The sequence below is a fragment of the Meriones unguiculatus genome, chromosome 5 (assembly GCF_030254825.1).
Source record: "Meriones unguiculatus strain TT.TT164.6M chromosome 5, Bangor_MerUng_6.1, whole genome shotgun sequence".
NCBI lineage: Eukaryota > Metazoa > Chordata > Mammalia > Rodentia > Muridae > Meriones > Meriones unguiculatus.
In genome coordinates, this window is record NC_083353.1 from 42,670,123 (window position 1) to 42,687,549 (window position 17,427).

Sequence of the window (17,427 nt, forward strand, 5' to 3'; positions counted from 1 at the left end):
ACCTCAGGGAGGGCTGGAACTTCAGCTTTATCTATACCTCTCAAAAATATAAAGCAATACAAATTCAACAAACAAACAACCCAAAACAACCCCTCTCCAAAGCTGGGTTTCCCCATAGCTCTGGATGGCCTGGAACTCCTGGCTCTACCCCTTGAACACTAAGATTATAGGCAGGGGCCACCACATTTAGCTCCCTCTCTGAAAAACAAGCAGGAGGCTGTGGGAGAGATCTAGACAAAGTTCCATCTCTGTGATTTGCTGACAACACAGTCATCTAACTCTGTACTGTCTGGAATATGTTTTTTAGCTAAAAAAAAAAAAGTTTAATTATTATTATATTATTTTAGGAAATCAAATAGTGATGAAGAGAAGGAAAGCATACAGGAGACATAAAGTGACAAACTGCTTCTGGACTGTCCCTGCCCAGACAGGAGGCGGGGATGCTGGTCTAGCTAGTGGGTACCTAGAGCATCTGCAGCCAGGCTGTGCTCTGCCCAGCTCTAACTGCACAAGCACAGCCTCCTCACCCTGCTCCCTATACTACACAAAGTGGCTTCAGGCTACCAATTAGTTGACCAACCCAGAGTTATCAAGCACCTGCCACATGCCGGTCCTAAGGTGGGGCTGTGTCGGGAATACCGGCCATAGGGAGAAGTTGTAGGAAATTCAGCCACAGGTTTGGCAACATGTTGTGACAGGGAACTTGGAGGGGTTAATGAGTAGTGGGTTAATGTCATCCTGAGCTAGGGAGGGGCTCCTGAGGGAAGTTCTGTAGCATGCCCTGTGACTTTCCTTGATTTGTGCAAGTTCTACTAAACAGGCCCTGGATTCCAGGTCTCCAACTGCTGCCAGGAAAGAACCCTCAGACTGCCTCTTCTTGGGGCCCCAGAGCCATGATGGCCACCCTAAGAAGCCCCAGCACTGCCCATGTGGATGACGGGACCTTGTGGGGAGGTTGACCAGCAGCTGGTTTCTGTCCACTGCGCTGGTTTATGTTAATTGCAGATATTTTCATCGTATTGTGTTACTCCATCCATCTTTGTGAACGGGCCGTCTTGTAAAATTCTTTTAATTATGTTATTTTTTCTTGCCTATCTTCATCATCTACAATTATTTATAATATCATTGTCCTTGTTTCAAATGCTGGGAATAAACATTGTTGTAACAGTTCTTCGATGGGGTTCATATAATTTTTACAATTGCTTTGAAATGCCTCAATGGTCAAAGCTGGAAGAAGCTATTCATTTAGGGGGAGAAGACACCCCAAAGTGCTCCCTATTCTGGATACCAGGTTGTCCTTGTCCAGGGCAGCCCTAGGCTGGGGTGGCAGCAGCTTATGGGGGGTGGGTCAGATTTCAGAGTTGTCCCCATAGACGTCCAGGCAAGATTCAGAAAGGGCGCCGTCGGGGTAAGATGCCGGGAGAAAGATGGATGGCTTGTTTTCATTTTTATAGGATTCTCTGAAACCTCAACTTTCACCCCTCACCCCTGTTCAGTTCTCTTCTCCCAGTGAGCTGTTTTCCTGCCTCCCTGTAGGAGTTGGCAGCTAGCTGTGGGGCAGACCCCATTGGAATGAATGGCTACTCAGGAGAGTTGCCTCATCCTGGGTATCGTCTGGGGGCCCCTTTTAAGGATGTTTGGGTACAGCCAACACTTTGGATGAATTGGCATCTGGGTCTCACCCCCACATGGTCTTCTGCTCTCACTAGGAGTTTTCAGGTAGTACCATGCCCCTCCACCATTAGCACCCCACCATCTTGTGACACTGACTTCCTCTGCCAGGCACCCTCAGAAAAGGACAGACCTTAGAAACAAACTCTGGCCCAGGCAGGTATAGATTTGATGTGCAGATGCCCAGCAGGGAGTCAGGGGGCTCAGAAGCTACCTAGACTAGATGGGATGATACCTTCTTCTACCGAGAAGCCTTCCTGGTAGTGCCCTGAGTCACAGCTCCTTCTGCAGGGTTTCAGCTCAAGTATGGAGTGATGGAACTGCCACCACAGGCTCTGGCTCTGGGTTCAGGGCACAAGCCTTTGGATCAGAGGTGCAGGTGCTGTGGAGGACCAAGGGCCATATAGGCAGCAGCACCCCAAACCTGCAAAGGGTACTGGGGTGATATGCTTATGCCATGATGGTCTATAGTTAGAATTAGGAGGGACCATCCCCAGGTGCAAGTCCAGAAGTGGGAACTGTGCAGTTTGCTTGGTCCAGGCTGGGAACTACAGCCTCTGCTTCCCCCATCCCCTGCCCCAAAACCCTGTGTGTGTGTATAGGGGATGGGAAGGAGCTAAGAGTGATTTTAGTAGTCACCAAAGAAATAAGCCATAATTAGAGAGGATGGAGTGCACAGGATAAGAAAGCTGAAATCCACTCCATCTACCTGGCTGACAGGAGCATAAGATGAGGTAACCTAATGCCTCTGGCAGAAGCTTGCAGAAAACTTCTAAATATGTGGTGTTTTCTTTGTGAAAAGTAGGACAGTTTAGCTTATGGGAACCAATAATAACAAAACACTGCCCACAGTAAATTTAGGAAGATGCTCAGCACTGTTGTTCACAGCTCAGGTGCTAGAAACCAACACTGAGCTCACAGGAAGCCCTGGGTTTCCAGGGCCAGCCTCAGCTCAGGTGCTGCCTGCTGCTGCACTCTACCAAGCAGGGCTGCCATGAAATCTCACTACCCAATACTATGTCCAGATGAGCGTAGTTACTCAATATGAACTGTGGCCCAAAGCTGGAAACATGCAGACCAGTCTTTTTTGAAGGGTGAGATGATAAATAAAGAAAACTGAGTGAGAAGAATGAGAACAGAACCTCCTTCTACTACCCGAAGCTGGCTAACAGCGAGACAGAATGAGCTATTTCTTTTAGGTTACAGGTATAAAAATTGTTTTGTTTCCCATTTTTCGACTTGGAGATAGGCACAGTTCAAGCCTTGACCCCTGTGTGAGAAGTCATGGCCCCTGCTTAAGAGCTTAAGAGCCAGAAGCCTCGTAAGCAGGGCTGAGGCCGATGGGCTCACTGGTAAGGGCCCTGGTGCCGACCAGTCAGTCTAGCCCTGAGCTCTCACAGAAAGGTCCCTGTTTTCCCAGATGCTAGACTCCAGGCTCAAGGCGGGCTCTGGCAAGTTCTGCTGGGCCAGTCAAAGGTACCAGGGCTTCTGCGAATGAGTGTGTTAGGCCCAAGGGGAGCAGTCATTGAACTTTTCCACAGGTGAAGGGACTGTCCTTCTAATACCACCTGTGTAATCTGGTGACGTGGCACTTACTTTGGGACAGTACGGTATGTGACACTGCAGGCCGCATAACCTGAAAGAAATAAGGGGGTGTTCTGTTCTTGCTCCTGACGGGGTATCCTCATCATCAAGCTTGTGGTATGTGAAAAGTGCCAGGAGGAAGGCTGGTGAAATAGTACTGGTACCTAGAGCTGGTAAAGTGTTTACTGCATACATAGTACGAGGACCTGTAATCCATCCCCAGAACATATGTTAAAAAAAAAAAAAAAATCCAGTGTGGTGGCACTGTGTGCTTGCAATCCCAATATTGAAAATGTGAAACAGCTTGGGGCTTGCTGGCCTAGCAAGTTCTAGATGAGAGACCCTGGCTTAACAAAACCAAAACCAAAACCAAAACCAAACCAACAACCAGCCAACCAACCCTAAAACCCTGAGATGAGGGAACTCTCCCCAGCTTTTCAGGCTAATAATCTGCGAGTCCTGTGAAATCTTGGTTTAAGACCAAGCCACTTGGACCCTGGCTCCCTAGAGCTCTTACTCAGAGAGATGGGGGCTAAGTGAGTGGACCCTGAGAGGAGGGCCTGGGATTGGAGCAGCAGGTTGTGCTGCAGGCAGTTGTTTCACAGATGGAAGAGATTTCTGCCATAGTCACGTAATGGTCCATCCTCTGAACCCTATGTGAACACCAACTCACAGCACAGCCCTTTGCCCAGACTCCCTAGAGCCAGAGGACCTGACTTGTTGGACAGTGGTAGACAAGTTCTGTTCAGAGTGGGTCCTCTTCAGGACACAGGTGCTCCCCAGGGACGCCTGCAGTAGGCCAGGTGCCAATCCGAGTTCAGCTGGAGGCTGACAGTGAATGCGGTGAACTTGGGGCCCACATGGTAAGCACTGGGTCCTCACAGACCCCAACCACTTGGTTCCCAGGCTAAGCTTCATATCCCATTGCAGCCGAGTTCTCAGCATCAAGATGGGCTCTGTGGGCAGATAGATTGGGCCCAATAAAGTTTCTTTCTTAGCCATGTAACTTGGTAAGGTATTTGACCTGGACAGTTCACCTTGTCACACCTGTAGCCTCTGACAGTTGTGGGTAAAATGTTCACTCAACCTGGGACTGCTGATGGGGTGACCGTTTTACCTTTTGGCCTTCTCAGGCATCCCAACAGGAAGAAGCCCAAGAAATGATGAAGATGACATTTATAGATGCAGTAGCTACTGCCAACATGTCGTACATTGACTGTTTGGCACTGTCCTATAGATACCATGTTGAGAATTCTGCCTCAAAAGGGAGAGACCAGCACTTGTCTGGCCTCCAAGACAGGAATGTTGTTTCATTGTCAGATTTAAAGTGAGTGACAGCCTCCCCGAGAACCTACCACAAGATGGAAAACCGTGATTTCTAGAACACCTCTTGGGTAGAACCTAGTGCCCAACACCAGCAATGGTTGATACACAGCATGTTCTTCTTTCCCCTTCCATCCAGATCTCTTCTGCACTTCTGGCATATGACCTGGCAGAGGCTGCCTCTGGCTGGCAATCGCCCTGGTCAATAGCTGAACCACTGAGGCTCTGTGAGTGAGTCACCGGTCTGTGTTAATGTGCTGAGTTCAGAGCTCTGCATGGGGAAACCAATTTTTGAATATGCCCTGAGATACTGGGTGGAAGGCTGTGTCCAGCAAACGTAGACACTGTGGCGGGGCACTGGCACCCAGGGAGAAGAGGCTGAGGATATTGGAAAGCACCCTCACTGAGGGCATCCCCACAGCAGAAGGACCCAGACCCAAAGTCAAGATTGCCAAGTTTTGGCAAGACCAGATGGCAGGTACAAGTCTAAGGCCTTCAGGAGTAAGCTCCTTACGTCTTTTCACCATCCAAGGACAAGCCTCTGTGCTGGGGCAGAGGGTGAGTAGCAGGGAGTATCCTGGGGCCTCTACCATGCTTGAGTTCCTCTAAGACCTTGCTGGTGGACACAAGTACCACTGCTTAAAAACTGTTCCCAAACTAGCATTTGGACACACCAAAGTAAACGGCTACAACACATAAAGCACTTAGAACAATGTCCCACAGAGCACAATGTTCAATGACTATTATGCTGTTATTATTCAACATTCTCAAATTGTGTTGCACTCTGTCCAGTCTCTGTGACGACTTAGCACTCTCTGTTCCTTCTATCCTGAACGATTTTCTTCCTTCTGTTTTCTGGGGAACTTCCTCATCACCTCTCATTCTCCTCTGGAAGGTGAGGATCATGTGATCTCTTTTCCATGACCTCTTCCCCTAGGGCTTCCCTATGAAGCTAGTTCTGAAGTCTTCTATACCAGAGGCTCCTGGGAAGGAGCTAAAACCAGTATACTAGGCTCAGGTGTCACTAAGACATAGGCCATGGCTGGAACACAGGAGGGGATGTGTGCAGAAAGTTTTGAGGGGGTAGCACTTCCTCCTTCTGTGTTTATCTCCATGAGCCCATGAAGGGCAGGTCATCTCAAGTCAGGTTCTGTCTCATGCTGGCCCAGGCTTTGGCTCTGACTTCCAAAGGTATCACAAATGCTCATCTGCATATGCTCCAGTGGCTCTCTGATGACCTGTGATCTACCAGTAACCATGGACCTGGCTCTTGCCCAGAGTTGAGACTGGGTCACAAGCTCTACTATACCTGCTCAACCATCATTTTCACCACCACTCATCATGGGCACTGATGCCATGACAGGATGCATCATCTGCTGTACACACAATTGGCTTGTGTGTGCTCTGGGTACAGTCTTGGGAGCCATGTCATCTTCTTGGGAAGCCTTCTAACCCCAGACTCAGTAAGGGGCCTTGCTGTGAGATGTCGTAACACCATACACCTTCCCATCCAGCATTAGCATGGCTAGTCTCATGTAAACATTGAGAATGTCTACCCTATCTTCATACCTGCTGCAGGCTGACCAAGTGCCCCCACCCACCCACACAGAGAGAGAGAGCTAGTGCCAGGTCCCTCAGCTTGAGGCTGCTGTTGGAGATAGCTTTTAAAAAGATTAGTTACAATGAGATTGTTAATGTTAGTTCTAATACAATATGAGTAGTGTCTACACAAAATTAAGACAGGTATACAGAGTGATGGCTATGTGAGACACAAAGAAAAAAGGACATTTGTAAACCAAGGAGAGACTAGCCTTGCCCACTCTCTGATCTTGGATTTCCAGCCTCCAGACTTCCAGAGCTATGAACAGTTCAACCAGTGATGCTGTGGAACTCTTGTGGTGCCAGATGACAAGTTCACCATCCACTGTAAGCTCCATGAACATGGAGCCACCCCAGCTGTATTCACTTTGGTAGTCTTAGGGCCTGGACCAGGGATGGTACAGGGGGATCCCAAAAGCACCGCAGAGCAGATGGAGAACTGGCTATGAATTATTTGAGAGTAGTCACTGTGTATTAGCTGTGTGCCCAGATGGTATGCAGTTGGCTATAAAAGACAGTGGTCCTTGTCTCTGCTGTGGGTGCATCTACTGCGTCCTAGCCTTAAGCAGAGAGGTACAGAGAACAGGGTTTCTGGTGACTGCTGCCTTTCTTTGTAAGAGGGCAATGTTTTTGGTGGCCCTCTGGGTCCCCTGGCCTTACCTGAAGAGAGGCCAAGGAGACTTACTTCCTGGATTGAGTCAGGGATGATCTAGCCAAGAAATTACAAACCAAGGTGATGATGATCTTACTCACCTCATCTAAACTTCCCTTCACATCTATCCTCCTTTTCCAACCCAGGATCCTGGAGCCACAGAAGACTATATGAGTCTGTGCGATATCAGAGATGGTTCCCTGTAACTATTCCAATTTTGCTCAATTGTCATAATACAAAGTATGTGGGGTAAAAGATTGGGGATCATAAGGCATTCCTACAAACAGAACCCTCAGTCCCTCCTGTGCTATAAGGAACTATGCACAAATCTTAGCTGTAACCTGTGTACTACCTGTCCAACCCCCCCCACCCCCAGAATACTCCCACCGACGACCTCCAGTCCTGGCATACTCAGCACATCAACTCAGACATGCAGCCCGCACACACCCAGTTTATGAGCCCCCTCCCACAGCCTCCCACACTCAGCACTCTTGGACTTGCAGCTCTTAAACACTCAGCACATCCCCACCTCACACTCCCATCACTCCCCCAATAGCACATCTCCACCTCAGATGGCCATCCCTCCCATAGCCAGCTACCTTCAGCTCAAGTCCTCACACATCTCACGTATCCCAGCTCAGGCCCGTGTGCTTGTGGTGCACTGTCTGTGGATATTTATTAAGCTCACCCTCTGTTCTCTCTCATGACAACCCGCACACCTCCAGGACCAAGCATTGGCCTCACACAGTCAGCTTCAATAAAATGCAGTTTGTATGTAGACACACACATGACCTAAGGGATGACTACATTAAAGAAACACAGGCTGTACTTCCAGAAGCAGGTCCACACCCTGACCCAGCCGTGCACATGTCCCTGAGCCCGATGGTGTCTGCAATTTACTTGAACTTACTGGGTACCATGTACTGTGCCAGCCCTGGCGGGCTTTCCCTTCCCTTCCTCCTTTGAACGCTCTGTAAGCTCAGTACGAACTTCACAAGGAAGCTGAGGTGTTTTCCAAATATTAAACAGTGGGATAAAATTCAACCTTGACCTGTCACTGTCCCGACCCCTTTCAGGACCCAGGCTTGTTCCCTAGCCAGAGGCCAAGGCTAGCAGTGCTGTCCCAACTATGCTCGGGCCCTTCATGTCTCCCACTCTGCAGGCATGCAGCTACACTCACCAGGGATGTGGATCTTGAACTTGCCACTCTGGCCGAAGGCGCTGTCGATGATGCCCTGCTCTCCTGTGGACAGTTGCACCTTAAGCCCCACAAAGAGCTGGATGTTGGTCTCCTTTTTGAACAGGGAGCGTCCGATCACACTGTAGTCATCCATTACCTGTCCCCACACAGGAGAGTAGGCGTTAGTAGTGCATGCTGAGAACTGATCTGGGTGAACTGCTGTGCCCACCTCGTATGTTATGATGTATACAGAGCAGAGAGAACGTCTGAGCTACCTAGTACACAGTCACCATATTCCCTTAACGCAGGCACTAAGAAAGAGCTACACTCGTGATCCTCATGGCAACCTCATGGGTCCCATGCTAAAGCCCAGATACACGTCTGCCAGGCTCAAGAGAGCTCGAGGAGCAGAGGTGGCATGAGTCATACCCTGTGCCAGCTATCCTCTCACTTGCCTCTGCATTCAGGGTGTCTGTGACTCTATGGAGCAGCAGTCCTGGCTCTAGCTTCCCTGCCGGGAGAGTCTCTAAGGAGGAGACCCGACTTGCCATCCTGCCTTATCCACATGCCTTGGCTGAAGCTTTTCTCTGCTCACTGTGTTGTAGGCCCTACTCTTTCTCAGCCAGCCATCTGCCCTCTATGATGCCCTCTGTCATCTAATTCTGGACAGGATTCCTTATAGTCCCTGGCCCCTGCTCCCTTTCCAGGACCACTCCTTCTAGGCTCTCATCCCTGCTAGGGACTTTGGCCACCCCTCACCTCTTTGTGGGAACTTGGGCTGAGAAGAGACACATGCGAGTGAGGTTGCTGGCTGAGGGCAGCCTGAATGGATTTCACCACGAGCTGTCTTCTCTCACACATCAGAAAAATGGTGTATCGTTCCTACTGGCCACACAGTGACCACAGGGAGGGAAAGGTATGAAGACACAGGGCGCTGGGTGGACATCAGCAGAACTGTGTGCACTAGGGACACATGGAATCAGGAGAAGCTGCTGCCTCAGGGAAGGGCATGGGGGTACTTGGAGAATTTTTTATCTTTCCTACATTCTGATCTTTGAAATGAAGAAATTAACTGTTCAAAATTAAAATTTAAAATAAATAGGGAAGTATTTGTCTTTCACTCTCACTAGGTAAGCCTACTCTTTCTTCACAGCCACAAGTAGAGGGCAGTTTCTTCCAGCCACTTATAGTGGTTGTCCCCTTCTAGGCCATTGGGCTGTCTTCTGCTAAGGTGCCAACAACATCTCACTGCTACTAAAGACATCTGGATCTGGCCAAGCACCCTAGATGAGTTGTTTTGAAAAGTAGAAACTGTCTCATTTACCCTAAAAACCTTTTGGGGAAACATATCCTATTCTCCTTGATTCACAGCAGTAGATAAAAGGCACCACATTCCTTCTCTCCTGGTGATTGATGAATTGGATACAAACAATGATAAGAATTACAATCTCCACTTGTGCAGCTCTCTGTAACTCACAAGCCTCTTCCCAACACAGCAACTCCTCCTTTTCCTGAGACGGCTCCAGCATACTCCCCTAGGGCAGCCCCTGCTCGTGGAGGGTGGGGCTGTTGACTTGGCCCTTCGAGGCAGCACTGCCAGCCTTCTGCTCACTGCCATCCAGAAGTCCCACTGATCAGACTTTATGAAAGCTGTACTTTACTGCTTAGGCTGGACATCCCCAGTTACAAATGGCACAAGGTGGCGCTTGCTGCTTCATAGAAACCCTTTCCCACATCCACAGAAGGGTCACTGTGCAGAGCTGGGCTCCCTGATTAAGAGGGTTCACCACTGCAGCCCAGCCTGGCATCACCTGCATATTTAGACTAACTGGTCTAGTGGCTCCAGCTTGCGTGGTCCATCCATGTCCCCATGATTGAAAGTGTTCAAGTCATGAGCAGCCCTTTGCCATGGGCTCCCTATCATGTCTGCTCTTAGCTTCGGCTTCCTCCTCATCTTCAGGAACTTCATCCTACCTCAGGGGGGGTCTGATTTGAAGAGTAGCACACAGGCTTCCAGGCCCTTTGCAAAGCCTATGCTGAAACCCAAACCAGCAGTCAGCATACTGTAGCTCCCTTCCATATGGAAGCAGCGGCTAGAGTGCTACCTGGGATGCTGAGGCGCATTGGGGTCAGATACACCTGAGACTCAGATCCCCTATAGCGTCACTATAAGAGCTCATAGCTTACTTTGAAAGCATCGTTATAAAGCATTACCAGTAGGGCATGGTGGCACATGCCTGTCATTCTAGTTCTCAAAAAGGTTGAGGCAGGAGGATAATCATGTGTTCAAACAGAATCTGGGGTACTTGGAAAGTTCAAGGTCAGCCCAGGATATATACTATGAATCAGACACTGTCTTAAAAAAAAAAAAGTTCATTACTGAAACCAAGCCAGTAACATCCTCTTCATTCTTCCCATAAGGACCTGCACTATCCCCATGTACCTGTGGTACAACTTCAAGACAGACACCTAGCTGGCATCTGTGGGGTATGCACGGCCACCCAAAATAGGTCTAGATGGGATCTTGGGCCTTGGTGACTCTCTGGCCCTCACTGATTCCTTCTTGACTTTCACCCTGTCTATTTGCCCAAGATTACAACTTGACCTTATGTCGTATCTTTATCCACTTGCTCACTACTATCATCAGAGAAGGCTCACTTCCCACGTGGGCCCCTGTACTCCACAGCAGTGCTCCTTGCCCGTGCCCTCACATGGGGTCTTTCATTATTAAGAGCCTCACTGCCACACACTGGCCACACAATCATACATACACACTGCAGTTAAACACTTGTAAGTGTAGACAGGTACATACACCTGTGAAGGCCTTTGCTTTAATGTCTGTCACCTACAGCCTCCCCAGATCCCTCTGCCATGCCTCTCTCACCTTCTTCCTCTGTCCACTGGTGGATTTTTCCCTACCCACCTAGGTTCTACTCTGTTTCGGGTAGCCTTCCCTACCCTAGGATTGAGGTGGAACCCCCATTCTGAGCTTGGCTACTTAATCCTGAGGAAGATTAAAAAGCCCCTCAAGGAAAGGGGTTCTTTTTTATACCCCACACCTCACAGAGCTTAGTCAGCATGTGTTCAGAGATGATGAGGGAAGCACAGGCATCCATGCCATGGCACTGAGAGGAAAAAACTTTATCATTCATGTGATAAGTCCAGAGGTCAGTTCTTGTCTATGAGAAGGCCCCACTGCCAGCACTGGGCAATGACTTTTTTTCCCTCCCTCCTTCCCCTTCTTGAGAAGACAGCAGGGCAGACTCCAGCCTGGATGCTGCCTACCCAGAGCTAAATGTCCAGTGAGCCTGCAGGCCTGGGCTTCCTGGACATAGAGCTGGGTGGCAGGCATGCTATCCATTAGCAAAGGCCTTCACAAGACTCCCTACTTCCCCCTGTCTCCTATCTTTCAGCTATAAAATGTTATAAGACAAATGCCACAAAGACAGCAGAACTTCCCTCTTTCCCTAAACCAGGTCCTTGCCAAAGGGCAGAGTAATTCTAGTAACATCAGAAGAATGTCAAAAGCTAGAGCTTTCATGCCAGAGACGTCCCTGAAGTTAGTTTGGTACTACCTCTAAGGCTCCACTTTTGCTCTGCTCTTACCTGGCTGACCAGTGGTGGACAGTCAGTCCTATGGGGCTACTGGCATGGTGAAGCCCTATTCATGAACCTACATTACCACAATATTTTTATTTGTCTGTTTGTTTTCAAGACAGGGTCTCACTGTGTAGCCCCAGCTGTCCTGAAGCTCACTATGTAGTCCAGGCTGGCTGCAAACTCAGAGACCCTGAGGGCCTCTGCCTCCTGAGTGCTGGGATTAAAAGTGAGCTCCACCATGCTTAGTACTACAATACTGTTTTACGTATCCAGGTTAAAGTATGCAGCTAGTGGGCTTTTTGTGGTCTTCTCAGGAAAGGCTACAGGGGCTCCATCTTGCTGGATGGCCTCTGTTCTGCTATGGCAAGAGTGGCAGCTAATAAGATTTAAAATCCAAAGGAAGTGTCTCTGTCATTCCTACTTTCTTGTTTCATGGCTTGACCTGAGACATACTAATGCCAAGTAGGTTCACTGTGTCCTCTGTTAACCTCTGTGTCTTCATTTCCAAGTGTAGGTTAGGCCCAGGGAGAGTGGGGCTGGAATATGGTCCCCAGGTCCCTGTGCATTCCCTAGATACTGGTGGCCCCGTCTGCTTAAAGTTCCTACTATCACTTCACATAACTGAGTGAGGGGTCTTTGCATTGTGTCAGACCTACACAGGATACTGAGGGTGACCGAGGGTGGCATTATGAGTGTGGCTACTTAGAGGGACAGTGCTGGGGAATAGAGGAGGTCATCAAGCCCATTTTACCACAGGCTGATAGGTAGGTGCCCCTACTGATGCTCAGAGCCGAAGTATGGGTTGTTCTGTCTATTCCTCACAAGAACTAAGAGGCAGGGGAGATGTCACCACTGTAAATGAGCCCAGCATGCCTTTCTTTGGTATCTGGGTCCCCCTGGCTGACTAAGTGGTCTTTGGAGGTCCAGCCCAGGGGTTTGGACAGCCTCAACCTTGCTTGCCCCAGCTCAGGAAAACCGCGTCAGTAGAGGAGACAGCCCCCATGGTCAGGGACTCTACTTCCCACAAGTGGTCTAGAGGGAGGAGGCAGGGAGAGAAGGTGGAGCTGGCAGCCTGAAGGATCTGGAGCCCAGTGCCCTCACAGGCTGCCCAGTCTAGCTGCCCATGGTGTGGCACCTAACCCAGGTATAGGACACATCAAAGAAGCCCGGTAGCCCAACTCACAGACTCTTGCAATGAGAGGAGACTACAGAGGGCAGATGCCAGCACACCGCAAGGAAAGAAAGCCCTGCCAGAGCAGTTGGAGGGCTTGTATTCTGAATCAATCATCAATGCCAAACTGAAGGCAATGCCTGTGGGGTTTGCTGGTGGCCCAGTTCCTGGGGACAATGCTGAATACAGGCCAGCGGTCACAACAGCTCAAGTGGGGACTTTCACTGATTGCATGAGTAATTTGCTTCATCTACCCGCCTGTGGTTGCTGGAGGGATCAAGCTCCCTCAGCAGTTACAGCTGTGCATCCAAGTCCAGCTCTTGCTGCCATGCCAGGAGAGTCCCCATTGTCCCCAGCTTTTGAGCAGGGACTTGGCTGCTGGTGCACATAATTATGTCATTACATGTGTCTCTCTTCCAGGGCTTGGTTCCCAAGATGAAGCTTGGGAATTGCCCAAGTTCTGAAGCTTCGACTAGTTCACAGTGCAGGAAGGGAAGTCACTGTGAAGAGAACTGAGCTAGGCTCCCCACTATAGTGAGGAGGGAGGGCCCTGTCTTCCCAGAAGGGAAATGATTTTAGTTGCTTGAGTTCTGGCCCTGTCTCTTATAGCGTCATGGCCTGGGGCAGGGGACTTCTCTGAACCTCAGTATTTTCATGACATAGGTTGTTAGCATTAGGGCACTGATACTGGCCAGAACACCCGAGACCTGACAGCAGAATGACATTAGAACAGACTCTGCATTAGTGAATGTCACACCAAAGTGGAGGATGTGGGGCAGGTGATCTAACATACCCAGAAACCTGAGATGGAGTGATCTGGAATTCTGGACAGGAAGGAGGGCAGGACTCATACTCAGTACCCACAGCCAGCAGGGTACCCCAGTTTCCACCTCTCCTTTCCACTCTGGACAGCATCCTGGGAGACCAGCAGTCACAGGAGGAAAGAGGACCCCTGCTATTGAGGTGTCACCTCTTCCAGTTCACCTGAAGTCACTGACACTGACAACCATAATGCTGTGCCCTTGGCCTAGCACCAGAAAACACTGTCCTCTTCCTCCTTTCCACCAGCTTGGCTTGGTGGAAAAGCAGAGGCCTGGGGTAAACTGTGGGATGGGGCTGGTTCTCGCCTCACTTGGGCCGGCCAATTGTATCTCAGGCTCTGCTTCTGACACTGAAGTCTGTGGGCAACGAGCAACTTCATCACAAGCCCTGTGTAACCCTTGGAAAAGTAAGTTAGCCTGCAATGGTCTGTCCTCATCAAACATGCTCCAGAGGCTCAAAATCTGAGGCCGGGATGGGCCGGTGATGTGCCCCACAACAGCCTGCCTGGGATACCTGCACTACACCTCTGCTTCCCACAGGCTCTCGGGCTCCTAAGGTTGTTTCCCTCAGGCCAGGCCTCCTTCATCCCTCAACATTCCTTACCTGTTTTAGATGTGCCTGAGTCCCTCCCGGGGAAAAGCACCTGCTGGGGCTAAAGAGGTCCTAAGTGATGGCTCTCTGCCAGCTGCCTTCCACAGAGAAAAGGGGATGAGCATTTGATGGAGCACCGACTCTCTGCCAGCCACTTGGCCCCTCTCATCTGTAGTCTCAGCTCCTTACCGCAGCACTCTTGGAGGAATCAGGTCTGAGAAGTGACATGTCACAGCCATGCTAGTCTATGCCCCAACTCAGTCTTAGTTTCAGAGCCAGCTTTCCACCATGTCGTGCTACCTGATCCTGCACTGTCCTCTGAACATGAAGGCAGTCTCCAAAGTGGGTCAAAGCCGGGGTCCAGCTCTCAGACTCTAACCCTTGAAGAAGCCAGGAGAGAGGCTGGACTATGGCCTATGGCCAGGTTAGAGCACGAGGGCCTTCGTAGTGGACTCTCTTAACCTCTGTCTCCTGGGATCTATCTGTTCAAGGGGGTCCACAGCCTCCAATCTGTTGGCTGGGAGCCTGTGGGCAAGAACAGCATGACAGACTGAATGGCCAGGGAGCAACTTCCTCCAGGGGTTAGGGTGCTACAGTTGACCTGCACAGGAGCCCCAGGCCTGGGCTGTCCCTGCTCAGGAAGAAGCAGGTGGTAGGCTCCCTGGGGCCTTGAGCAGGCTTAACAAACCATCAGCAGTGGAGCTAAGTAAGAGCCAGGAGCCCGAGGCAGTGCTGGTCAGACTTCAAAGCTAGCCAGTGCTCTTGGTGGCGTCTGTATGTTTACACTTGGTTGGGTCCATGCCTCAGGCTCCTGAAGTCCAGCCTGAGGCCTTTCTGATTGGCGCCATGGGGCCAGACCTGCAGTAGCCAGTAAGCCTGGTTTGATCTCCCCCCCCCCCTCCAGAGAGGGGGCAGCTTCTAGGCACTGCTTAGCTTGGACCCAGGGATTGTGTGCCATGAGCACTGTGCATGTGACCTATGGTCACGATGCACAGAACTTAACAAGGGCCGCCTTGTGGCTGGCGAAGTACAAGTATTTTCCATGTTTGTTTATCTCTTTGCCACACCCTGGGGCCCACTTCGGTGCAGCGCATAGCACTGCCTGGTTCTGAAAAGGTTCTAGATCTAAAGAGATTGTGTAGTGAGGGCTGGCAAGACCTTTCGCCCACGTACCATTATTAGTGTGGGACTGTGTCAGCTGCCAGGTTGAGGGGCACAGCGAAGTAGGTGCTGGAAGACACAGGGTGTCCTGAGTACAGCAACAGTCAGAGTGTGTTGGGCATGCAGGCAGCTGCTGCTGGGTGTCAAGTCTCACCTGCCTCACCTCTTGCTTGATGCCAAGGAAAGCAGACCTGCTATGGAGGAGAAATGTGGCTCCATGGAGCAGGTGCTGTCAGACAGCCTTGAGTGACAGGCTGTGGCAGAGCAGGTGAAAGGATGGCTGAAGCCTCCTCAGGACATCTTCTGTAGGTCTAGCTCTGGGGTGATTCCAGCACTGGGAACCAAAGCCAGTCTGTTTCCAAGCCTACCCAAGCCCCTATTCCAAGAAGAGGCCCCGACTCTGTCACTGGCGGCTGGCTGGGTGGCCTGGATGAGGGCTTCCCTAGTGGCTCGCGGTCCGGCAATGGTTAGCCTGTTTGTGTCACAGAAGCAGTTTCTGGACCTGGAACCCCCTATGTCCTTCCATGTCTGATCAGTGGCTCTTCAGTTAGGTGCTCAAGACACAGTTCAAAGGCACCACTCTTCTGTGCCTCTTCCATCTTAGGTGGAATGCCATTCCTCCTTTCCTGTCTCTCAGTTTTCCACCTCCTCCAGGAGCTTTTTGTCCCTGTTGGCCTACAGGAAGACCCACTTTTCTGGTCTCTGGTTTGCAGCAGCTGTGCCTGAATCTGTATGCACTAGTCACTTGCTGAAGACAGGGCCCAGTTGTTCTGCTCAGCTTTGACATGCCCTTAGCAACTCCCAAGTCCTGCCAGATCTTTACAAACCCACACTATTATGTACCTAACACCTTTCTTAATCTATGTCCTGATGGAAGCTGAGTATTTCATCTGAAAATTCACAGCCCTCTCTCCGATTCCTGTTGGGTTTTACTTTTAATGTGCTTGGTCCTGGTCTGAAACTGTGCCTTTGTTACTATGTGCTACCCCTCTTTGTTTCTTAGCTGTGACTACCTCCTATCTGTTAAAGGTGACTGTCCACTCATGTGGTCTTTCTGCTTAGTCTTCTGACATATTTTATTCTTTACTTTTGCTTCTTAGGCAGAGCATGTCAGTAGAGCTTGTGTTTTAACCCAATCTATTAGTCTGTCTTTATAGCTGGCATTTATTTAGTGTAGTAAGTACTTCTTAATTTTGTTCCCTGTTTCACTGTCTTCATTTCTTAGCATTATTCCTGTTTTTCTTATTTGTATTGGTTTATCAAGTTCACTCCAGTTCTCTTTCCATGAATAAGCGCTTCTTCCAACTCTTCCATTCCATTCATTCATTCTCTGTGCTCAAAATCTGATTCATGTTTTATATTTTCCTTTCAAACAGTGCACCTTAAAATGATCCCCACACACTTCCCATGTGCTAGTTCACTGCCAGAAAGGCCAGACTGTGAAGCATCTCCAGGGAGCTTCCAGCCCTTCAAACTTCCCCTTCTTTTCCTCCTGAGTGACACTCCAGATGCCTTTACCTTTGTGAGCCTCCACCCCATGGCCCAATTCCTGGGCTGTGGAACAAGCAGGGCTGGCTGCTCTGCTTTAGCTATGACCAGGATTCCCTCACAGGAAGTTCATGCCTCAGCAAGAGCTGTTTACCATGTAGACCAGGAACAGCAAACCGGCCAGAGGGTCAGGCTCTGCCTGGGCCTGTTTTTAGATGGTTTCTGAGTTAAGAACAGCTGTCTGTCTAATGAACTGAAAAACATTCTTAAAAAGAATATTTCATGATACATGAAAACTAACTGAAAGTCAAATTTTAGTGTTCACTAATGAAATATTTGATCTGAACACAACCACATTTAGGTGCATCTCAACTGTTTCTGGGCATTACTGGCAAGGAAGCAATTAAGACATACACCGAACATGGCATTCAGGGGCTTGCAACTGAGGGAATGTTGAAGGCCAAGAGCCCGCCATACCCCACCCCACACTCACCTAGAGATTTGTTTATTTGTCTTTGTTGTTTTTTTTTTTTTTGAGACAGGTTTACAAAGTTTCTCTGCCTTTCACTTTGCATTCTATACTCT

At 49.7% G+C, this 17,427-nt stretch overlaps 1 protein-coding gene across 2 annotated transcripts in view; it reads right to left on the reverse strand.

Annotated features, from left to right (window-relative positions):
• The window catches only part of Eefsec (eukaryotic elongation factor, selenocysteine-tRNA specific), a 197,277-nt gene that overhangs the window by 16,418 nt on the left and 163,432 nt on the right, over positions 1-17,427 (reverse strand). For both annotated transcript variants that reach the window (XM_021638825.2, XM_060383722.1), the window contains one exon: positions 8,010-8,166. In XM_021638825.2, coding sequence (XP_021494500.1) covers positions 8,010-8,166 — 157 coding nt within the window. The remainder of the gene's footprint in view (positions 1-8,009; positions 8,167-17,427) is intronic.